The sequence below is a fragment of the Dasypus novemcinctus genome, chromosome 6 (assembly GCF_030445035.2).
Source record: "Dasypus novemcinctus isolate mDasNov1 chromosome 6, mDasNov1.1.hap2, whole genome shotgun sequence".
Lineage (NCBI taxonomy): Eukaryota > Metazoa > Chordata > Mammalia > Cingulata > Dasypodidae > Dasypus > Dasypus novemcinctus.
The window spans coordinates 14,087,818-14,107,202 of NC_080678.1; the positions used below are offsets into that span (position 1 = coordinate 14,087,818).

At 38.2% G+C, this 19,385-nt stretch overlaps 1 protein-coding gene across 6 annotated transcripts; it reads right to left on the reverse strand.

The window, feature by feature from the left end:
* Positions 1-3,172: 3,172 nt before the first annotated feature.
* Positions 3,173-18,073, reverse strand: BUB3 (BUB3 mitotic checkpoint protein). 6 transcript variants are annotated; one of them, XM_058298177.2, is made up of 8 exons: positions 17,816-18,073; positions 17,357-17,551; positions 16,847-16,916; positions 14,808-14,959; positions 12,080-12,238; positions 10,088-10,265; positions 9,429-9,645; positions 3,173-7,210 (listed from the first exon to the last, which is right to left on the reverse strand). In XM_058298177.2, the coding sequence occupies exons 2-8, from the start codon at positions 17,549-17,551 to the stop codon at positions 7,201-7,203; spliced, it is 981 nt and encodes a 326-aa protein (XP_058154160.1). In that variant the 5' UTR covers positions 17,816-18,073; the 3' UTR covers positions 3,173-7,200. The 6 variants fall into 6 exon arrangements, with proteins under 6 accessions (XP_058154160.1, XP_004474647.1, XP_004474644.1 ...); XM_004474590.5 differs by having other exon boundaries at positions 17,973-18,070; XM_004474587.5 differs by having other exon boundaries at positions 3,173-8,445; positions 17,973-18,070.
* Positions 18,074-19,385: the final 1,312 nt, after the last annotated feature.

Below are 19,385 nucleotides of genomic sequence, written 5' to 3' on the forward strand. Positions count from 1 at the left end.
CATTCAATAGGAGGATATGCCTTCAGAAGCTTGTTAGGTCTCAATCTTCTATGTCCAAGGAGCTGGGAAATACCCCTTTCAGCACATTCTGACGCAGGTCTGGGGAGGCTTGTTTCAAATTGATAATTCTTCTGTTTCCTATTCCTGACCTTTACCTATATTCCTAAAGAGCTTTCAATAAAAGCAAGATAACTCTCCCTCTCATAAAAGTAATAATTCCACGCATGAGCATTAAAGGCACAGACTGGCACAGAAGTCACCCTGTCCAACCAGTACATTTCCCTTTTGTCAGGTTCTTCTCGAGTTGCCAAACACAAATAGAAGTACATCTCCCCTTTACTTCCAAATCTAGTCAGGCATTCAAGGCAGCAAGGTTTGTTTTGGTTTTTTTTTGTTTTTTAGGAGGCACTGAGAATTGAACCCAGGACTTCATGAACACAAAGCAGGTGCTCAGGCAGAGCTACACCTGCTCCCCTAGCAAGTTATTAAAAATAACCTCCCCTAATCTTTTTACTTCTCACCCACTCCACTAAGCAGCTCTGATCTGGAGAAACCAGCTTAGATTAAAATGATTGGAATAGATTAGGATGTTGGCAAAACAGCCCTAACCAAGGTCCAAAAGAGGAAACAGAATTCTCTCTTCTGGCTCCTATTTATTTTGGCACCAATATAGGAAAACCTTTTCTGAAATTTTGCCTGGTAATTTTGCAGTGACAACCCAATTTAAATTCAAATTTCAATTTCAATTAGTCCTATCATTTCCCAATGAATCCAAATATTCCAGAACTTTATCCCAAATCACCAGCATGGAATTCTTCGGTAATTCAAACTGTTTCATTGTTTTCGGTTTAAAATTTTCTCATTAGATATGTGCCCCACATATCTCACGTGCCACGTCCGTAACGTGGACGGTACTCAAATGTTTCTAAGCAGAGGTCCTCCTGTTCAATGGACAGATAAAATCGTTTATTAAAAACGTGTTAATATCCATAAAAATTCATTCTTTGAGTGAACTGAATACACCCTCCAGTCTCATTTGCTTTGCTTCTTTTTCTAGGACAAGTCAATTTATCATATATTCTGTTAGTGGAGTCCTAATGAAAGACTTTCTCTTACTCTGATAGCTTTAAATGTGAGTGAAAAGCAAAGCCCTGAGTAATGGTTAACAGCAGAAGCACAGGATTATTTTGAAATGGCATGTCTTACTGTAAAGATAAACAAAGGTCAAGTTCAACATGTATCAGGTTACATGCTTTTAACATAAATAAAGTAGGCAGAAAGCCAAGCTCCCAAGTACCAAACTCTCAATGAACAGTGCCATTCTAGGCTTCTGCTAGTAACTGAGGCCAATGCTCCCGTGATGAACAGCAAATAAGGTCAACGTGTAAGAGACTGTTAATTTACTTGTCCTCCATGGTCTTACTTTAAACCAGGGAGTCACACATGGACAGCTGAGCTTCTCCAGAGTATCACCAGCAATCCAGATGAACAAATAGCCCAGGCAAGAGAGCTGCTTCTATACCCAAATCTTGATGAAGGCCTACACTGCCAGTGTTCCAAGCAACAGTGTTCCTTTAAGCGGTGAATGCTAATCACTGAATGCCAGGTTAAATTGTGAAGTAATGAAAGGATTGATGGATTTTTGTCAGGTAATTCAATAAGGACATATGGGTAAAATAACACCAAAGACAAATCATCTGAACTCTTCAAGAATATGTGGCTGACACTAAGAAAACCCTCAAGAGCCAGTATTTTGAGAAGTATAAAGTGATGCTGTAACAAGGTCAGGAGCCTCGGTACACAGGTTTTAAATTACTGCAAGTCTATAACAGAGTCCTATAAAGGATATGAAAAGTACTTCATTACAACATTGGAAAAGCAAACTTAGATGCTGCTGAGACCAGCAGGTAGAGTTTGTATGGCTTCTTCAGGTTATATTAACTGTGTAAAGTTGGCTAGCGTGGTCAGAGGTTAAAGAATATTTCTAAGGAAATTAGTTAATGAAATAAAACCATTAACAATGAACCCACAATTACTTGTCTGATTCCACACTGCATTGAAACTCTGTAAAGCTAGATTTTTCCCCCCATTTCTCTATTTAAGCCAGGTGATTTGGTAAGTCATACCTCCAATGCTATATTTCAGGAAAGCAAAACAACAAACCAAAACAATTGTTTCATTTGAAGTTCTGAAAGCCAGCTGCCAAATCACACGTTCTATTAAACAGGCAGGCCAACTCACGTCATGTTCTCCCAATTACAGCTCTCTATATAAATCACAATACAGTCTGGTTTTTACCTTCAGGTTTTTTTCCCCATCAGGACACAAAAAGCTTCCTAAGAAAGAAGCCAGTGCCCTCCAACCACCCCAGGACAAGTTCTATGGGTATCCTCTGAAAATGAAAGCACAGTTCCAGCACGCCACTGATCAAGGGAAAAGTGCCTTTGTACTCAATGGTCCAATTGGTATTTTGTGGTCACCGGCCTTGGCAGCTTTCATTTCTCTTCTCGCTAGTTCCAAAGCAACATAGCCAGGTGCCATTTTTTAAAGCAAACTGCTGTAACTAGTCCTAATAGCTTAAATCAGTACTTTCCCAAGTGAGAGATGGGCTACCCAGAGACATTTCAAAGACTGAGGTGGGGAAGTCAAAGGAGAGAAAAACCACAAAACGAGAGCTATTGGTTTGCTTCCCGGATGACAACACAGGTGTTAATATACCTAATCTTATTGGGTACTATTAACACATATTTCTTAGGGGAAAAAGCTTGTTAGATTATGCAGTTTTCATCCTTGAGAGTCCCAGCAAATCAGAGACAACTGCCTTTATTTTGGTAATGGTGGCTGATCTCATAAGAATGGGGAAGTCACACTCAGCTCAACCATGCAGCTATACAGCCTTACTACTTAGTTTTCTTGTTTAGTTTTCTTCTTTATAAACAGTATTGTTCGTAGCTTTGTCCTTTTCCTTCTACCACACTTATAAACCACATGTGATGCTGAATAGGGGGTAACACTCACTGCAGGACAGAAAGGATATACCACTTCTACACAATGTTTCATATTTAACACATATTGCATACAGATACTACATGAACATAAAAGCATAAATAGGTACAACACCTAAACAGGAAATCATAAGGGGATGAGGGAAGGGTACAAATGAGACTTCAACTGTACTGCAAAATTTTATTTCAAAAGTTAGAGAAATAGGGCCAAATATTAACATTTTAAAATTTGAATGGTAGATTTATGGATGTGATCCACTGAACTTTTAAAATAGTTCATAACTTTAAAATAAAACATACTGGCAAATTTAAGAACTAGGAACCCCATAGACATCTGAGAACATTAATTTATGAAAAAGGGAAAAAATCTTAAATAAATCAGCTGGCTAATAATTACAATTTAAAGAAATGGATTGGATATTTTTTGTCCCAGAAGAGCAGGGATTGCTATTTATCAGGGCACACTGAATGTGCCCTGATAAATGTGCCCTGATAAACATTTTATATACCATCCCATGGATCTTAATTCCATAACTTATCTTCATCTTACAAATGAGGAAACAAACAGGATCAGAAATTAAGTTACCTGGCCAGTGATACAATAAATTAAGCATTAGAGCCAGAATTCAAAGCCAAGGTCAAAGTCTGGACTCCCAAGATTCATCCTGTTACATTACACTCTTCAATCTAATAACCTAGCAGATCATGGATGGGGTGGGCGGACTCAAAAAAGATTTCATAGATCCTTTCCTCTTTTACGTACTAACTCGAAGCCTCTTTAATAAGGGTTTTCTGTCCACACTGCTTTTCCTGGTATCCAGATTACCAGAGCTCCTACACTAACCAGTTGCATGACCTTAGACAAGAATGATCACCAAACTTACCTGCCCTTTTCACTAATGAGTGTTGTGAGAACCAACGGTTGGCCAAGTGCTTAAAAATGAAGCCTCGTCATACTGATACAAGCATTTGTTCCTCTGCTATAATTATCTATATACTTCTCTGCTACCAGCTACTTCCTAGTTCCGACTAGAAACCCAGTGAGGGCAGGAACCTCATTTATCCTACTCACCGCTGGAGTCCCAGGTATTGGATATTTGTTCAAATAATCAAATACTAGGTGGCCAATAAACATATTCCAAGACAGCTGGAAAATTTTTCATACTATATATTAAGTGCCTGGAGCAAGACATTTAGTGTAAATCAAGTTTTCTAAGATTATATATACTAACTCGCCCCACACCAGTGTTGCTCATGAGCACTTGAGTCCTAAGTAAGTGCCTGAGACTCTGACTCTGAAACCATCTAATAGAGCCTACATGAGAAGCAGCTCTCCTACAAACTGTCTCTAGCCACTCTGAGCACCAGCCCGTATGCTTAGAGGTACAAATCGGAAGTCGCTCTTCCCTGTGCACAGCATGAACTCCCATGACCAGATTCCTCTTATCCACAGCCATAAGGACTTACATCGAGCTTTAAATGCTTTAGGGGTGACCTGCCACCTGTTACTTCAAAATATACCTAGGATGCCACCTCCCCTCCTCCCCAAAGCAAATGCCATGCAGGACATGTAGCCTGTACTGTAAGTCATGCCAACCCAAATAAAATCTCCAAGTCTTTCCTCCCAGGTATTTTCATATGATATGGTTAACATAAGCTTTTATTTACAGAAAATAAGCAGAGAAAACTGAGGGATGGATACATACCAAAACATTAAGCAGTATCTCCTATTGTAGGATTATGATAATGGAATTAAACTTTTACATGATATTATCTATTTCTACAATGAACATACACTACTCCTAGAATAAATTTATTAAAAGTATACTGAATGAATTAACGAAGCCAAAGCTCACGTCTAGTGCACTGGACACTGAGTGACTATAATCCAAAACACTACAAATTATTCCGAAAAAGGGACCATCTGTATACCTTTGTCATTCAGCAATATCAAAAGGGCCCAATAGGGTCTACACTTGATCAGCATAGTAGGGAAGGTTAAAATGCCAGGCAGTATGAGGAATGGGTAAGTACATGTAAGCAGGTGCTTCAAACAAGATTTGAGAAAGGGCAGACTCATTTATGAGCAGGAACAAGAATGGACAGATATATGGGAAAGGAATTTAGAGTCGGACTTGCACAAGGATTTAAGTTAAAACTTGAAAGACCAATTCAGAAAGAGGTAAAGTCTCAGTAGACTATGAGATTTGAGAAGCAGCATGTGAGTATGAGAGCAACAGTGAAGCAAACGGCCTGACTCAGCGTAAAAGGTACAATGTTGAGGGTGAGGGTGTGACAGAATAAAGGTTCAGAGTCAAAGAAATTTGGGAAAAACTAGATTACATAAAGTTTCAAGGACTTCTTCACTGCCGGAGTTCTCCAAGCTTTTAGGAGGCTACCGTCCATCTTTTTTGACCACAGAATTCCCAGCGAAGGGCAGCCCCACCCCATTCTTCAGAGAGCACCTTTCCAGTCAGTCAGCCCCTTCCTGGCGATCTGAAAGCTTTAGAAGAAGTGTATCTTCTTAGAAAGTACTGAAAGGCTATTATGAGCAATGGGAAGATTCCAAATACAGCATGATAAAAAAAGTTAAGTTTAAAACAATAATAGTTTTGCATGGTATTGAGCAGTTTTTTTACATTACAGGTGGCAATGTATTTGTTGTGAAATCAGGTCAACAGGCCACAACCAGCATCTCTTTGAAAAAAAAAAAAAAAAGATAAAACATCAAAACATCAGGTGTATCACATGAAAGAAGGGCAAGCTGTGTTTCTAAAACTTCTTAGTTATATGTACTATGTATTCTGGACTGTGATTCAAAATGTATTTCATATTATGGGTCGTAGTCAAAAGGTTTCAAAGTCACTGCTCCAGAAGATGGAGGGCTTGGGGCAGCGACTGGAGGCTGCTGCACTCACCCAGCAAGGCAGAGGCGACCCTTCAAGGTCATGGGATGGTAGGAGAAGAAAGAAAAGGAAAGAAAGATAAATAGAAGAAACAGTGAAAAATAAAAGGAAATTTGGATAAGTAAGACCAATGAAATACCAAGGTAACTACAGATATAACCTGGGGACCAGAAGCTACAATCACAAACCGGTAAGTGGTTGAAGGAGAGTTGATTAAGTGGCACTTGGGGAGAGGGGAGACCAAGTTTAAGTTGAGACACATTTGGATTCAAGAGACAACAGGACAACCAAATGGAACTACAAAAAAAGTACTCCTACACCTCAACCTTGAAACAAAGTTCACAATGGTGCTTTAAAACTTGATGACCTTTTATACTACATTAATTCTTAGTTACACCATGTTTTAAATGGATGCTTTGTCCTCAACCAAGTGGTTATGAATTTTAAAAGCATATAACCACACTAAAGAACCAATAAATCTATTAGTCCCCTGGTATTACATTATTTACCATCCCAAGGGTTTTGCTTTCATTTGGCATTTGATGGGTAAGTACAAAAGGGCCCTTCATCTGACTGTGAGTACAGGATGATTTCATGAGCACAGAGTTGTGGGAACTACATGTGCTCTACTACACTGGCACTAGCAGAGCATCATGCCAAAGGACACCTGCCAGGTGCCACGGTCTACATTCATCCTGAGTGAAGTTGCACAGTTGGCTCAAGAGTCCTGCTGGTCCAGCAAGGGAGTATGAGGGAAATGGCAGAACTCCAACAGATCACTTTACCCAGGACAAAATCCCCAATGCACATCAGAGTGGCCATAATTAAACAAAGCAGTGTGGATCTAAAGGTAAAATTTCATCCCCAACATGCCTTTGGTAAAGGAAATTTTGCTTTACAGAAGTGTTTTTAAGTAGTAAATTACATTAATTGCCATCATTTAAAAACATCCAAAATTTAAGGGTTCTGAATCTCTGATTTATTAGACAGCACAGAAAAAATGGGTTTAGAATATGTTACAAAAAGAGCTCAAGCTGCTCATAAACAGCAACTAGGCTTGCTGGGGGTGGCGGGGACACACAATTCTTCAGACTACTGCACAAGAACAGACTCCTGATCCTAAACAAAAAAAGGATTAAATGGTACACTGACCAGTGTCTTGTAAGACAGAAAACAGAGAAAACCACATCCTAAAGAACGTGTCCACAATGACTGTGACGCATCCCTTAGGGGCTAAGCATGTAGGAAGTAAACAAAGCTTTCCATAGAGAACCAATTTCACGAGATGATTAGGTGGACCTGCAAGGAAGAAAATACATTTAAAAGATGGGTACAAACTTATACTAAGTTTTCACTGAAATACTTAAAAAAATAAAAATAAGACATTCTGTGTATCAAAATAATTTTTTAAAAATACATCATGGAAAAAATCAATTTCAGTTAAGGTCCAAGTCCTTTTTAGAAACATGAAATTACAAAATAATATAAATTAAGAAGTGTTTAACAACAAAAATGCTATTCAAAACTATCCAGAATAGGCCAAGCTAAGTTTGTACTCTGCTTCAGGGCATTAAGTTGAAATGAATCTCATTCTCACTATAATTTTTTTCTTTTTAACCTTAATCACCAACGGCTGGGACAACTGAAATGGACATAAGAACTATATAAATGTCAGAGAAATATGTAAACCTCATTAATGTTTCCAAAAATTCATTTAGAGATAGAAACAGGTCCAAATAGATGCCTGTCTAAATGTCCTGCAATTACGTTACAATTATTTTCCAAATACACAGATAGGCTCTGTCTTTTCTCAGCTCATTACTGACTCAAACAATCTGCCCTTCTGGGATCAATTGTTTGCTAATAAATAATTGTTTACAGTCACAAAATGATGTTAGGAGGTTTTCTTATTAGTTTTCCTTCTGCACCCTAATAAGATTGAAAACTAGCTGATTCCCAAGAGTCTAACCTTAACCTCGCTTTGTTTAACAGCCCAGGAAATGATGAACCATCTGCTTCAGAAAATAATGGACAGCCAAGAGGAAATATTGTTTAATTGTAGATTAACCTCCTCGTGAGGCAGTCTAAAGCAGCTTTAGAATTAGCAACTAAAACCGGCAAAAAAATAAAAGGTTCAAGAACCTTTTCCTCTATCATTTAAGATCCAAAAAGAAAAAAGGGATTTTTATTACCTATATTTATTTCAAAACATTTATTTTCACAATGGAAGCAAAACCACCAAGGTCAAACCAATTCTCAAAAGTGCAGTCACTGCCCTCCAATTTTGTTTGCCCAAATACCTTTAAAGCAGCACATCATTAAACCATCTCATGCACTTAAGAATGGTCATTTAAAAAAAAAAAATTAGTAAAAACCTCTTTTCCATTATTTTCAGGTTCTTATAAGATTAAAGTTAGTATTTTTCCCTGGTTTCTTTGTTAATAGTAATAAATCCACCAGTGGGGAGTACGAATTGTTTTATTATCATCAACATGGCACTTAAGTAAATCAAATCTTGTCAAGTACATGATGACCTACAAGTTCAAAAGAAAAAAAGAACAGTATGAGATAAAAATGGCTGGCCAGGACAAGAGATACAAAAATGATTGATTAAATGCAAACAGAGTCCTTTATCCAACAGGCTTTACATGCTAAGTCTCTTCTAAAGTCAAACCTCTAAAGTATCTAATACCGAATATTTAATAATCTGCCACCTCTCAGGTACAATCTGCACTCTCAGGGGCAAAACAAATTTTCCAAGGGTACCATACCAATTTTAATTCAAAAAAGTATTGGAATCCTCAAAATATGCTGTTATTCCATAAATATTTCCTCCAATGGCTGGGAAGAAAAGGACAGAGAGTAGGACAAAGCACTGGAGGCAGGTATTTTACAGTTAAACATGCCCAAGTATTGGCTTTCCAAGAAGCCTGGTGGAGGTAATTAAGTCAAAAGCTTTGCCCTGATGGTACCAAAAAATGTAAATGGTTCCTCTCAGTCAACAGTGGGAGCCACAGACATCTGGAAACATTTCAAAACTAAGGAAATTTGCTATTCCAGACAAGGCCATATTACTCTAGTTTTCCAATAAAACCTGAAGGTCATTCACTTTGTGTAAATATTAAAGAAATAACCTCTGTGGAAAGATTTTTGGCAGTTCAAATTCTTAAATATCTTAAATAGATTTTACTAAAATAAATTATTCTTGAATTCCTCAACTTAATTTTGAAGCAATGAGCTAGTAATAACTCCAGAGATTCAAATAATAGTGCCTATTCAAGAAGAATGAGAGTTTGACATTCTTCTCTACAAAACAACTAGGCACAATTTTATCCATCAGACGTCTATCAACCTACGGATATTGAAAGCTTGGGAGAACAAGATAAAATCAACTCCAACCCTACAGTCAGCTGTAATATCGAGCAGGCATCAACACTGCTATTCATGAATTTAGAAAAATTAATAAATCCTGGGTTGAATGCAAGAAAAGGCTCAAATACAGGTGAAGCATACTCACTTGGGTTTTGTTTCTGCATCTGTCACTTGGCGAATGAAGATACCATCTTCAGGATGTTCAGTGTCATCCATTTCATACATATATGATGATGCTATTGCAAGTGTAGTCCCATCATTGCTAAAGGCAAGTGAGGCAATGCTAGTGGGATACCGATGGAACTGGCACAGCCGCTTTTTGTTAAATGGATCCCAAATATTTACAAACCCATCAGAACCACCTACAAAAAGTAATTTCAAACTAGTTAAAACTATTGTTAATACCAGACACAGAAATAACCATTATCTTAACAGTTAATTTTTAAGGCCACAGGAGTTACATTTCCCAAGGAGCACTGTACCAGATATTTTTTTCCAAAATACAACAAAAAGCAAGCACAAATGTTTTTTTAAAATCTAAGTATAGTCACCCATAAGTAAATATCCTTGTTCTTAGAAAATACACAAGGAAGTATTCAAAGAGCATGATATACACTACCTACTCTCAAATGTTCAGAAGAAAGAAAAATAGGAATTATTTTTGCAACTGTCCTGGAGGTCTGAAGTTATTTCAAAATAAAGTTTTAAAAAGAATTCTGCCTGAGTTTAAATGTTTAGTGTTCTAGTTAAAGCAAAATGATGCTATCTTAATAATTAGATATGGGCTAACATGCCATACTTTACCTGTGGCAAATGTATTGTGGATGTTGTGAAAGGAAATAGCATTGACTGGGTAAATCTGCTCAATGTTATTTTCCTTTAGTCTGTGACACTTGAAAGCATACTTCTTCTTCTGTACCTCAGGGCTCGGGTCCAAGTATTCAACTGCCACCCTGCCTTCAATAGAGCTTAATACGTAACCCTAGCAAGAGGGAACCAGAAAGACAAAAACAATAAATTCAGCTTCTACAAACAAGACACTAATTCCCAAATTCAACCCACACTAAAGAGGAGGATTATTTCAGAAATGAAAATATATAGCCAAGTTTTAACAAAGTGTTAAGCTGTTCTAATGTAGTCATGACCATTCCAAGAGCTTAAGCATATGACTGATACCTGTTTCCAAAAAAAACAACTAAGCCTATCACCATTGTTTTCTTCACTGTACCAATGCCTTGTACAATGCAACCAATAATTTCTAGTTATTTTGTCAAACTTAAACAAGAATTTTAAAGGGTCTCAGTATCATGTTTGTTGTCCTGTCCAAAGGGAACTCAAATCTGCTGTTTTCTAAGTTAAAATATTTTCTTCTTCGCTCTGTGCCTCTTCACCTCTAACAACTCTTAAGAATTATATTTCCTTTATTAGGGCTGTCAATAATTCAAATCTACTGGGAAGCAAACCTTACAATCTCGGTCATACTGCCTCTTGCATTTAACTACAGGGAGTTGATTTTATAATAAATGATAGACTTGAATATTAAATACCATCGTATTATGTTTTTAAATTTTGTTCAATGTTAAAGTTTTCCAAATTATGAAAAAATAAATAAACGCTTGAGATTTTCTGGAATGTTCAAATGTGGCTTACAATTTCCAACCTTTCCCTACCTTTTCTTGAAAGAAAAATACATTAAAGAAAGTATAAGATAAGGTAAATGTGGTATCTATTTTTTGTATCTTTTTTTTAATCTTTCAAGGCATGGAAGATGTATTGCTGAAAACCTGCTTAAGGAGGGAAAAAAAATCAGTAAAACACCACTTTTAGTTAAGTTTCTGTCCTAAATTGAAAACTTAATACTACAGAAAAATCTCAGGAGGCATAAAGACATATAAGAATACTATTTATGAATGCAAACTTATTTTAATCATGTATTCAAATATCTTACGTCTCACAAAGCCGCAATACCTTATCTTAAAGGGAAACATACAATTTCCTGAAAAAAAGAACTGTTGATCGTCATTTGAGGTACTGGCCTTTCAAGATAGAAGGACCAGGAGAATAAATGACACAAATTATGTCCAATTATCTCATTGCTTCAAGCTCCACAACCACTAAAGGACAGAGAAAGGATTCCCATGGCATCTACTGTTTTCAATAACTTATTCTCTTACAAAATTCCTATTGCAGCTGACCACATCAACTTCCCTTAGATGGTCAAGGATTGGGGAAGGGGAGAGCTGAGGGGCTCACTAATAGCAGCCTAATCCATTTAGCAATGGTGTTGGAAGGTAGCCCATGCTTTTTATCAAGAGTTGCAGTCATTATACGAGGGACATTACCTCCCTAACCTCAATGGCATTCTTTCTGGGGGAAAGACTTCTATTATTATTAGATCTACAAAGAGGGAGGAAAAAGAGAGAACAGCAAAATCCACAAGTCCAAATTTCCATATTTAAATCAGAATTCACTGTTTTGTAAATGGAAACATCTGCAAAATTCTCTTCCATTCTCACATACATCCCCGACCAGGAATCAACAAGGAATCAGAAAACCCCTATTCAAGTCACTGGACAATAATGAGCAAATTACCTAACTTAATCTGAACATCAAGTCACCTTCAAAATGGAGCTAACACACTGCCTCTTAACACAAGACTGTCAAAATATTAAATGAAAATACATCTAACTCATTACTCAAAAATTAAATGAAGCTTTAAAAGGCAGTGACCAAATCATTAGTACATACGACCATACTGTTTTCAAATTCCAGAAAGGGAAAAGAATGGGTCAGCACCTGCTTGTTCGGGAAGGCTCGTATGCAGCGGGTCTGGTACTTGAGGCTGGACTCCCGGCGCTGCTGCACATAGCCCATGTTCCGTAAGTCCCAGACCAACACTCTGCGGCCCGCCGTCCCCACGATCAGCCGGTCTCCAGACACCGAGAGAGTGTACACCTTTCCAGAGAGAACAACACTTGCTAAAAAACCATTTACTTGCCTGAAAATGACATTCTGCCCCACTCATAAAATCATAAAACAATAAAAAAGTTAGGTGACTAGGTTCCTAAAGGCAGGTACAAATTTTAGGTATTCAAACAAAGTAATTAGCAAAACCCAGCAAACCCTAGGTGCTCTTAATACTTCACCAAGTATCATGTGATATAATTATAATTCACCCTACACAGGCATTTTTGAAGACTAAATCTCTTCATTACTAAAAAAAATTTTCCAGCCTTCCTGTATCATTTAGAGACAATATAAGGATGACAAAAGTACTGCAAAAGGAGACAATTCTTAAAAAGTTTTCACAAAAACCTTTCAAGGGGCTTCAGGCTTTTCATAAAACAATTATTTTCCGTTTTTTTTTTTTTTTCGGAGGTCCTGGGGCTGGGCACTGAACCTAGAACCTCGTATGTTAGAAGCCAGCACTCAAGTTTTTTAATGACCACCTTTTGGAAGGAGATTTCATTTTGGAATTCCTTAAATATTTTGACTTTTCCCAGCCATCACAACAAATAAATAGGTATTTCCAGGCTAAGTGAAGGAACCATCATTAATTAGCTGCTTATTTGCTTTTGGTGGCATTACAAACCCAAAATTAAAAGACAAGGCAGTGGCCTGGCATATCACAAGGCAAATTCTTGTACCCTGACTTCATACTAACCACTAAAGACAGAAATTTATATTTAAGAAAAATTTTATAAGTCTTTCCTCTCCTTCGAAAGCATATATTTTTCTTTTCCCTTCTATTCCCATTTCCTCAATATTAAAACCAATTTCCACAAAAACAACGACTCACGGAATTTCCTGACAGCAAACACTTAGTTTATTTTTGAATATGTTATTTGGAGACTACAGAGTTAGCAAATTCATGAAAATGGTGATAAAAAAAATATTTTCCTGATCATATTATATCTTTTTCTTCAGTGTAGACTTCAGATATATAACTGTACTGATAATAACTTTCAAATAATAAGTAGCTCAAATTTAATCTGATCTAATATTTTTTAAACATGAAGCACTGCTGTAAAAAACGTAAACAGGCTCACGATTTGGTAAAAACTTCTCTTTAATATTCAGTAATTAAACCATATGGTAAGAAACCACGAGTACAGCAACTATGTACCACAAGTGGAGGGAACCAAGTTAGATATAACAATGCAAAGACCCAACAGTCTCTACAATCTAGCCTTAAAATTCAACAACTAATTTGACCAAGTAAAAAACAAGGAATTAAACGTTCAAAACAGTAATTAAGTAGCAGATTTAAATATAGGAGAAATTTAAGATTTGCGATAGTTTATTCAGAAAACAAAATGTTTGCAGAAAAATGGAAATTAATCTCCGAGGTGTGAAGTATCAAACTTACAAAACATAGGATCCAGAAACGGATGGATTTATAATGGTACAATCATATCAGGATTTTATCTTAAATCTTTACTACACAGGTGACACACAAGCTTCTAAGACTGCTTTCTATCACCACTGATCATAAATCAAGCGAAACCACTATCATGTTACTGACTAGGTATATACATTTATCAAAGAAAGTATTAAAAAAAAGTGACATAATGAACCTTGCTGAACCAATAAGCAGCTTGATTCAGTGTAGCTGTCCATTATATGATATTCTGTCAGCAATTTATCACAGCTCTTAACATGTTACATACAACCATAAATCAAAACTAGAAACAATGCAATTATTTTATTCTGAACAAAGGTCTTGCCAAGAGTAGATTCGACTGTGATGTGACAAAAATAATAGCTCTTTGGATGTGCTACAGTGTATAATGATGGCCAAGAGGAACTGAGTAGTATATTTACACTGAGGAAATAGACTCAAGTGAAGGATTCCTTTGAACTGCTAAAACAATCCATCTTTAAAATTAACTACCACCTGATAAAGGCTGGTGAGGCTACATCAAGAATGTTCAATTACACTTTCATGGTAAAGATCAAAAGGTTAGAGAAATATACAAAGTTTCAGCTTTAAGAACCTTCATTCATTAGAGCCTTCAAACTACATCTGTCAGGATTAACAAAATAAAAAAGTAAAAGCCATGAACATGGAACACCTTTCTCACTAAACCTGAGAAGATAAAACATTTCACTCTACTAACAGTCATCTCTAATGAAACCTCAGGTCATAAATGAAAATGAGTGAATGCTCTATCCCATTTTCTGGTTTGGTAATATCAAACCCAATTTAGGTCAAATGAAAATCTTTGCTCAATGATACTCTGAAAAAGCAGCAAGCTGCTTCTCAGTCCCTAGATGTACCACAGTAACAGCATGTAAAAACAGGTTATTTAAGTCTAGCACTCTCCACTAAAAGTTAACAACTGCCAGAAAAAATTGACGAAAACCCCAAAGTTAATTTTCCTTTACGTTAAAATATTTCTATATGGTTATAAAAAGACTCATCGACTCTTAACCTCTAAATTCAACACCAAATTCATCAAACATGCATCAAATCAAATCATCCCAAGGACCTTAATTTTTGTTATTAACATAAAGTGCCTACCTTTTCCGGCTGAGAGAAGGTTCCAGCATTACAAGGAGTTCTGGGATCCCACAATTTAACTGTCTGATCCCAGCTTCCAGTAACCATCACATTCACTTCTGGACAGTATTCAACGCATCTGATAGGGGCATCATGGGTTCCAACAAGATTTTCTATAGGAATATAAGCAAAAAAAGGCAACACCTAGCTTTACTACCTCTACTAAACAAAGATCCCTCAAATAAACGAGAAAAGGAAGCAGTCATTCAACAGTGATGAATCAGCTGCAACAAACTCCACAGAAATATCCACATATGGAAAATTTCTGCAGGACTGCAAGAAATCCATCCATACCTGTCTCTTTACCTTATGGCACAGTTTGATACACTGTCATGACACCTACCAAAGGTTGCCTTGAATTTCAGACTACAGTGAAATGGTGATAAGTCTGTTACTTTCCCCACTTGATTCCAAATACCTTAAAATCAGGAACCATGTTTAACTCTATATGAGATTGTATGTAGCGCAGTCTGGTACACAGCAGGTACTCAAGGAATACGTGTTGAATGAACAAATGAATGAGGAATATTGGGCTTCTGGATCTTAACGAAGACCTGTCTTAAGCATTAAAAGCCAATGCTTATAAGAAATGTTACAGAATTATCTGAAAGCATGGAATAAGGAAAGCAGGAAGGTTTATGATGACAATTATTTCACTTGATTTTTATGGTGGGTCAAACTTCCAATACATAATTCTTTCCTTTCAATTTCAACTCTTCAAATTATCTCATTCATTCGCTCAACATTACTGTCTACCATGTGCCACAATCTGTGCCATACGTACATGGTTGAAGGCTTCAAGCAAGAAAGTTATCTGCTTAAAAGACACAATTTAAATAAGAAAACTGGATAGCAAGACTTGACAAAGATCTTCTGAGACTAACCAGCCATTCCTTAAATTATGGTCTCTAATATCTAAAATATGCATTTGTTTTTCAGTGGTTTTTCCCCCCAAGTTTCCAAATAAAGAGGACTTAAACCTATAAATGCTACCATGTAGAGTAAGCTGCTAGCAAACAAAACTCAAACATCTACAGGTATAAATTATAAGATAAAATGACTTCCTCCAAAAGCTTCTTTTTTAACCAATTTTATTGATACATATTAATAAAGCATACAGTTCACCCAAAGTGTACAATCTGTAGTATTTGGTATAATCACAGAGTTGTGCACACCAAAAGCTTCTTGAGTCAATACCCTTTTTGACAAAATATTGTACCCCTTCCTCCATCCATCCTCTCATTGTCCAACTCATCCTCTATCTAGTCTTATCCCTGTGCTCTGCAATCTCCTTTAAGAACTTCTTTGTCTAAAATATACACATACCAAAAAAATAAAAATAAAAATAAATGGCTTAGCTAGAGAACTCCGTGCATTTGAGTTCCATTCCAATCTCTGACCCCAAGCCACAAGAAAATCTGGATCACAGTGTTTCTTTCTTATCTCAGACTCTACGAAACTAATTAACTAAAACATGTCATCTTGTTATTCATTCAATAAATGCAATTGAAACACACTTTACTGCTAAATTATTATATGAACAGGATTCATACAGTACTAAGACAGGGGTGGCTAGTTTATAATGTTAAAGAAATTTTTTTTAAATCTGTCTTTCTCTGGTTTAAAATAAATTATCTTTTGAAAAAGAGAACTCTCAAACATCGGCACTGTCCTACAAGAACAGACCACAACGGGATCCAGTTGACTTCTAAGGATAAGATACAGGTCAAATATTTGAGTGTTACTTGATGTAAAACTTGGGACAGAGATCACAAAGAAATTTATTGCAAAATATATAGATATGTATGTGTATATGTGTGTGCATGTCTGTAAGTGTGCGTGAGACCAGTACCTTAAGGTTATTATTTAACAAAAAAGTTCTAAATTCAAGCCACTTCTGTGTCTAAGCAATTTAGAAATGACTCTCCCTAAATAAATACTTAACACTCTAGAAACCACACAAGTTAAAAAATAAACTAGTAAAAATATGGCCATATTACCTTGATCAGTGTTCAAATCATGCATTTTCAACTGATGATCTAATCCCCCACTCCAGGCATGTGTCGGATCCTACAAAATAAAGTTACAGATAATTACTATTCATTGTAAACAAGCAAAAGAAAGCCACATGAAAAGTAAGGTGTTCCTCACAAAACTACATCAGCAAATTGAGGGCCAGTACACTTTGTTCACTACACTGGGTAAGAGTTAAAGAGCATTCTTTCTAAATCTTACAAACAAATTTTACTGTTTCTAGGGAAAATTTCAAATAAAACTGCCAGATGTCCAGTAAGTTTGTAAGGTTGCTCCATTAGACTCAACTTGAAAGGGAGTCTCCAATACTTGCGTCTCCCCATCTGGCCCAAGGTAGGTGCTCCGGAAGAGCTAAGCAGCTGTCCCTCTAATTCCACCGACTTAGAAGCCTTAACCCAAAACTGTAAGAGGGAGATTATTAACATGGGACATGATAATGTAGAAAGAGAGCAAGAGGGAAAACTGAGGACACTTACGTAGAATGCGCAGTCCAGAACGGCACCGGTGTGCTGGTACTTGAGCCGCATGGAGTTGGCCGGCACATCGTAGAGGCGCACGGACGTGTCCCAGGAGGACACCAGCAGGAACTGGGAGGTGTTGGGACTGAACTTCACCGAGGAGATGCCATCCTCGGGCGGCTGATTCAGCTTGAACTCGTTAGAGCCAGTCATCTACAGAGCAAGTGGTCAGAGTCTCCGAGGGGCCGGGGCCAGGGCCGGCTGACCGCGGGGGGCGCGGGGGCGGCCCCGCGGCAGGGACCAGAGACCAGCGGCGACGGGGTATCCGCGCCTGCGCACACCCTGCGCGCGCGCCACGGTCGAGACTCGCCTACCCCCACCCGCGCAGTCCCTCTCCCGCGCCCCAGCAGGCCCACCCGCCCCGCCGCGCACCTCCCTCCAGCCCCCATTACCCCTCCCTACTGCGGGCTCCCGCACCCCGGTCCTTCTCCGGGTCCGACGCACGGGCGCTCCTCAAACAATGAGGGAAGAGCGATGGAAACGCAAAGGGATCCTCAGCGGACGGTTCCGCCCACTCAGGACCCGGGAGTCCCCGGAAAGTCCACTCCGGCGCCCTGTCGCCTCGCCCCGCTACCTTGGGCTGCCCTCGGAATCAACGTCTCCGCTGGTTACCGCAGCTCCGCGCCGCCTTCTTGCTTCCTTCCGCGCACTCGCGCGCGGGACGTAGGGGGCGGAGAGGAAACTCCAGCGTATGCTTCCTATTGGCTAATTTCAAACACAAACGTCTCGTTCTAGGCAGCCGATTGGTCTGCTCAGCTGCCAGGCATCGGTCAACCCAGTCATCCTGTTCCGGCTCAAAGGCAAGCGCGGCTTTTCCGATCACATGCCCTATTCACTGTCTGTGGAAACTGCAACTCCCAGCAAGCATCGCGCCAAGGCCGCGCTCACTCCCTTTCCTGCCTTTTTGCGGAACGCTGGGAGATGTAGTTTCGTTGAGGCCTACGCCCTGCTTGTCCTCTCACTAGTGGGTGAGAAAGATACACTTTCCACCGCTACCTGCGGTGTTCTCGTCATTTCAGTTGAGCCTTCAGGCACAAGAATTCCATTTGGTCAATATTCCTTTAGGTTTAATTATCCTTTTCCCAGGAGATGCAAACGCCCATGAAGTTAACCAAAAATTGGAGTGAAGGAAATATTTGTTGCCATCAACTGGATTCTTTTGCCCCGATTTTTCTGGAGTTTCCATCTATGAACCAGTGTCTCACATTTCCCATTAAGTTCGACTGACCTCACAGAAACTCATCCTTATTTATAGTATGCCTAATCTCTCCATTTCACCTTTCCGCACACATTTATTTATTGAGTATTCTCTGCGCCAGGCCTCCTGGCAGAGGCTTTGAGCGAAACGCCTTTAATCAGACCAGTCCTTGCTCTCAAGGAGCTCTCTGTTCAAAAGAGTGGGCAGACTAGAAAATAATTAATATGCAACATGTTAAGGTTCAAACCCCTTCTTTTAAAGATGTGTATAGGTTAAGTCCTAAAATGGTAACTACAAGGCCCTCCTGCCCACTCCACCCATGCCACTCTCCAGAATTACAGGCTTAGTTTGCTCCATTTTCTGTTTCCGGAATCCTCCAGGAATACAAGGATCAAAGACATTGCTTCCATAATGAGAAATGATTTGTTCTCCATGGAAGAGAAGCAATACTTAATTTATTACTAGAATGCCCTGACTCAGTTACTCTTGAATGAAAAAGCTTCACTGAATAGTTTCAATTTAATACATGCTATAACCTCTTCTTCACTGCCTTTTGTTAAGAAAAAAATTTCTATTTTAGTATTTGATTTTGTCTGAAGAGGGAGGAAATTGTTTGGTTTAAAGTGTTTAACTTACAAGGTACACTAATAGGATGAAAGTGCTGTTGATCTTTATGTATTCACACAACTTGAATCAGGTGCACTTCTTTTTATGATTCTGAACACATACAACCTTCTGTCCATTGCTTTGATAATATGACTGCTGAAAAGACAGATTCTTGCCTCCCTC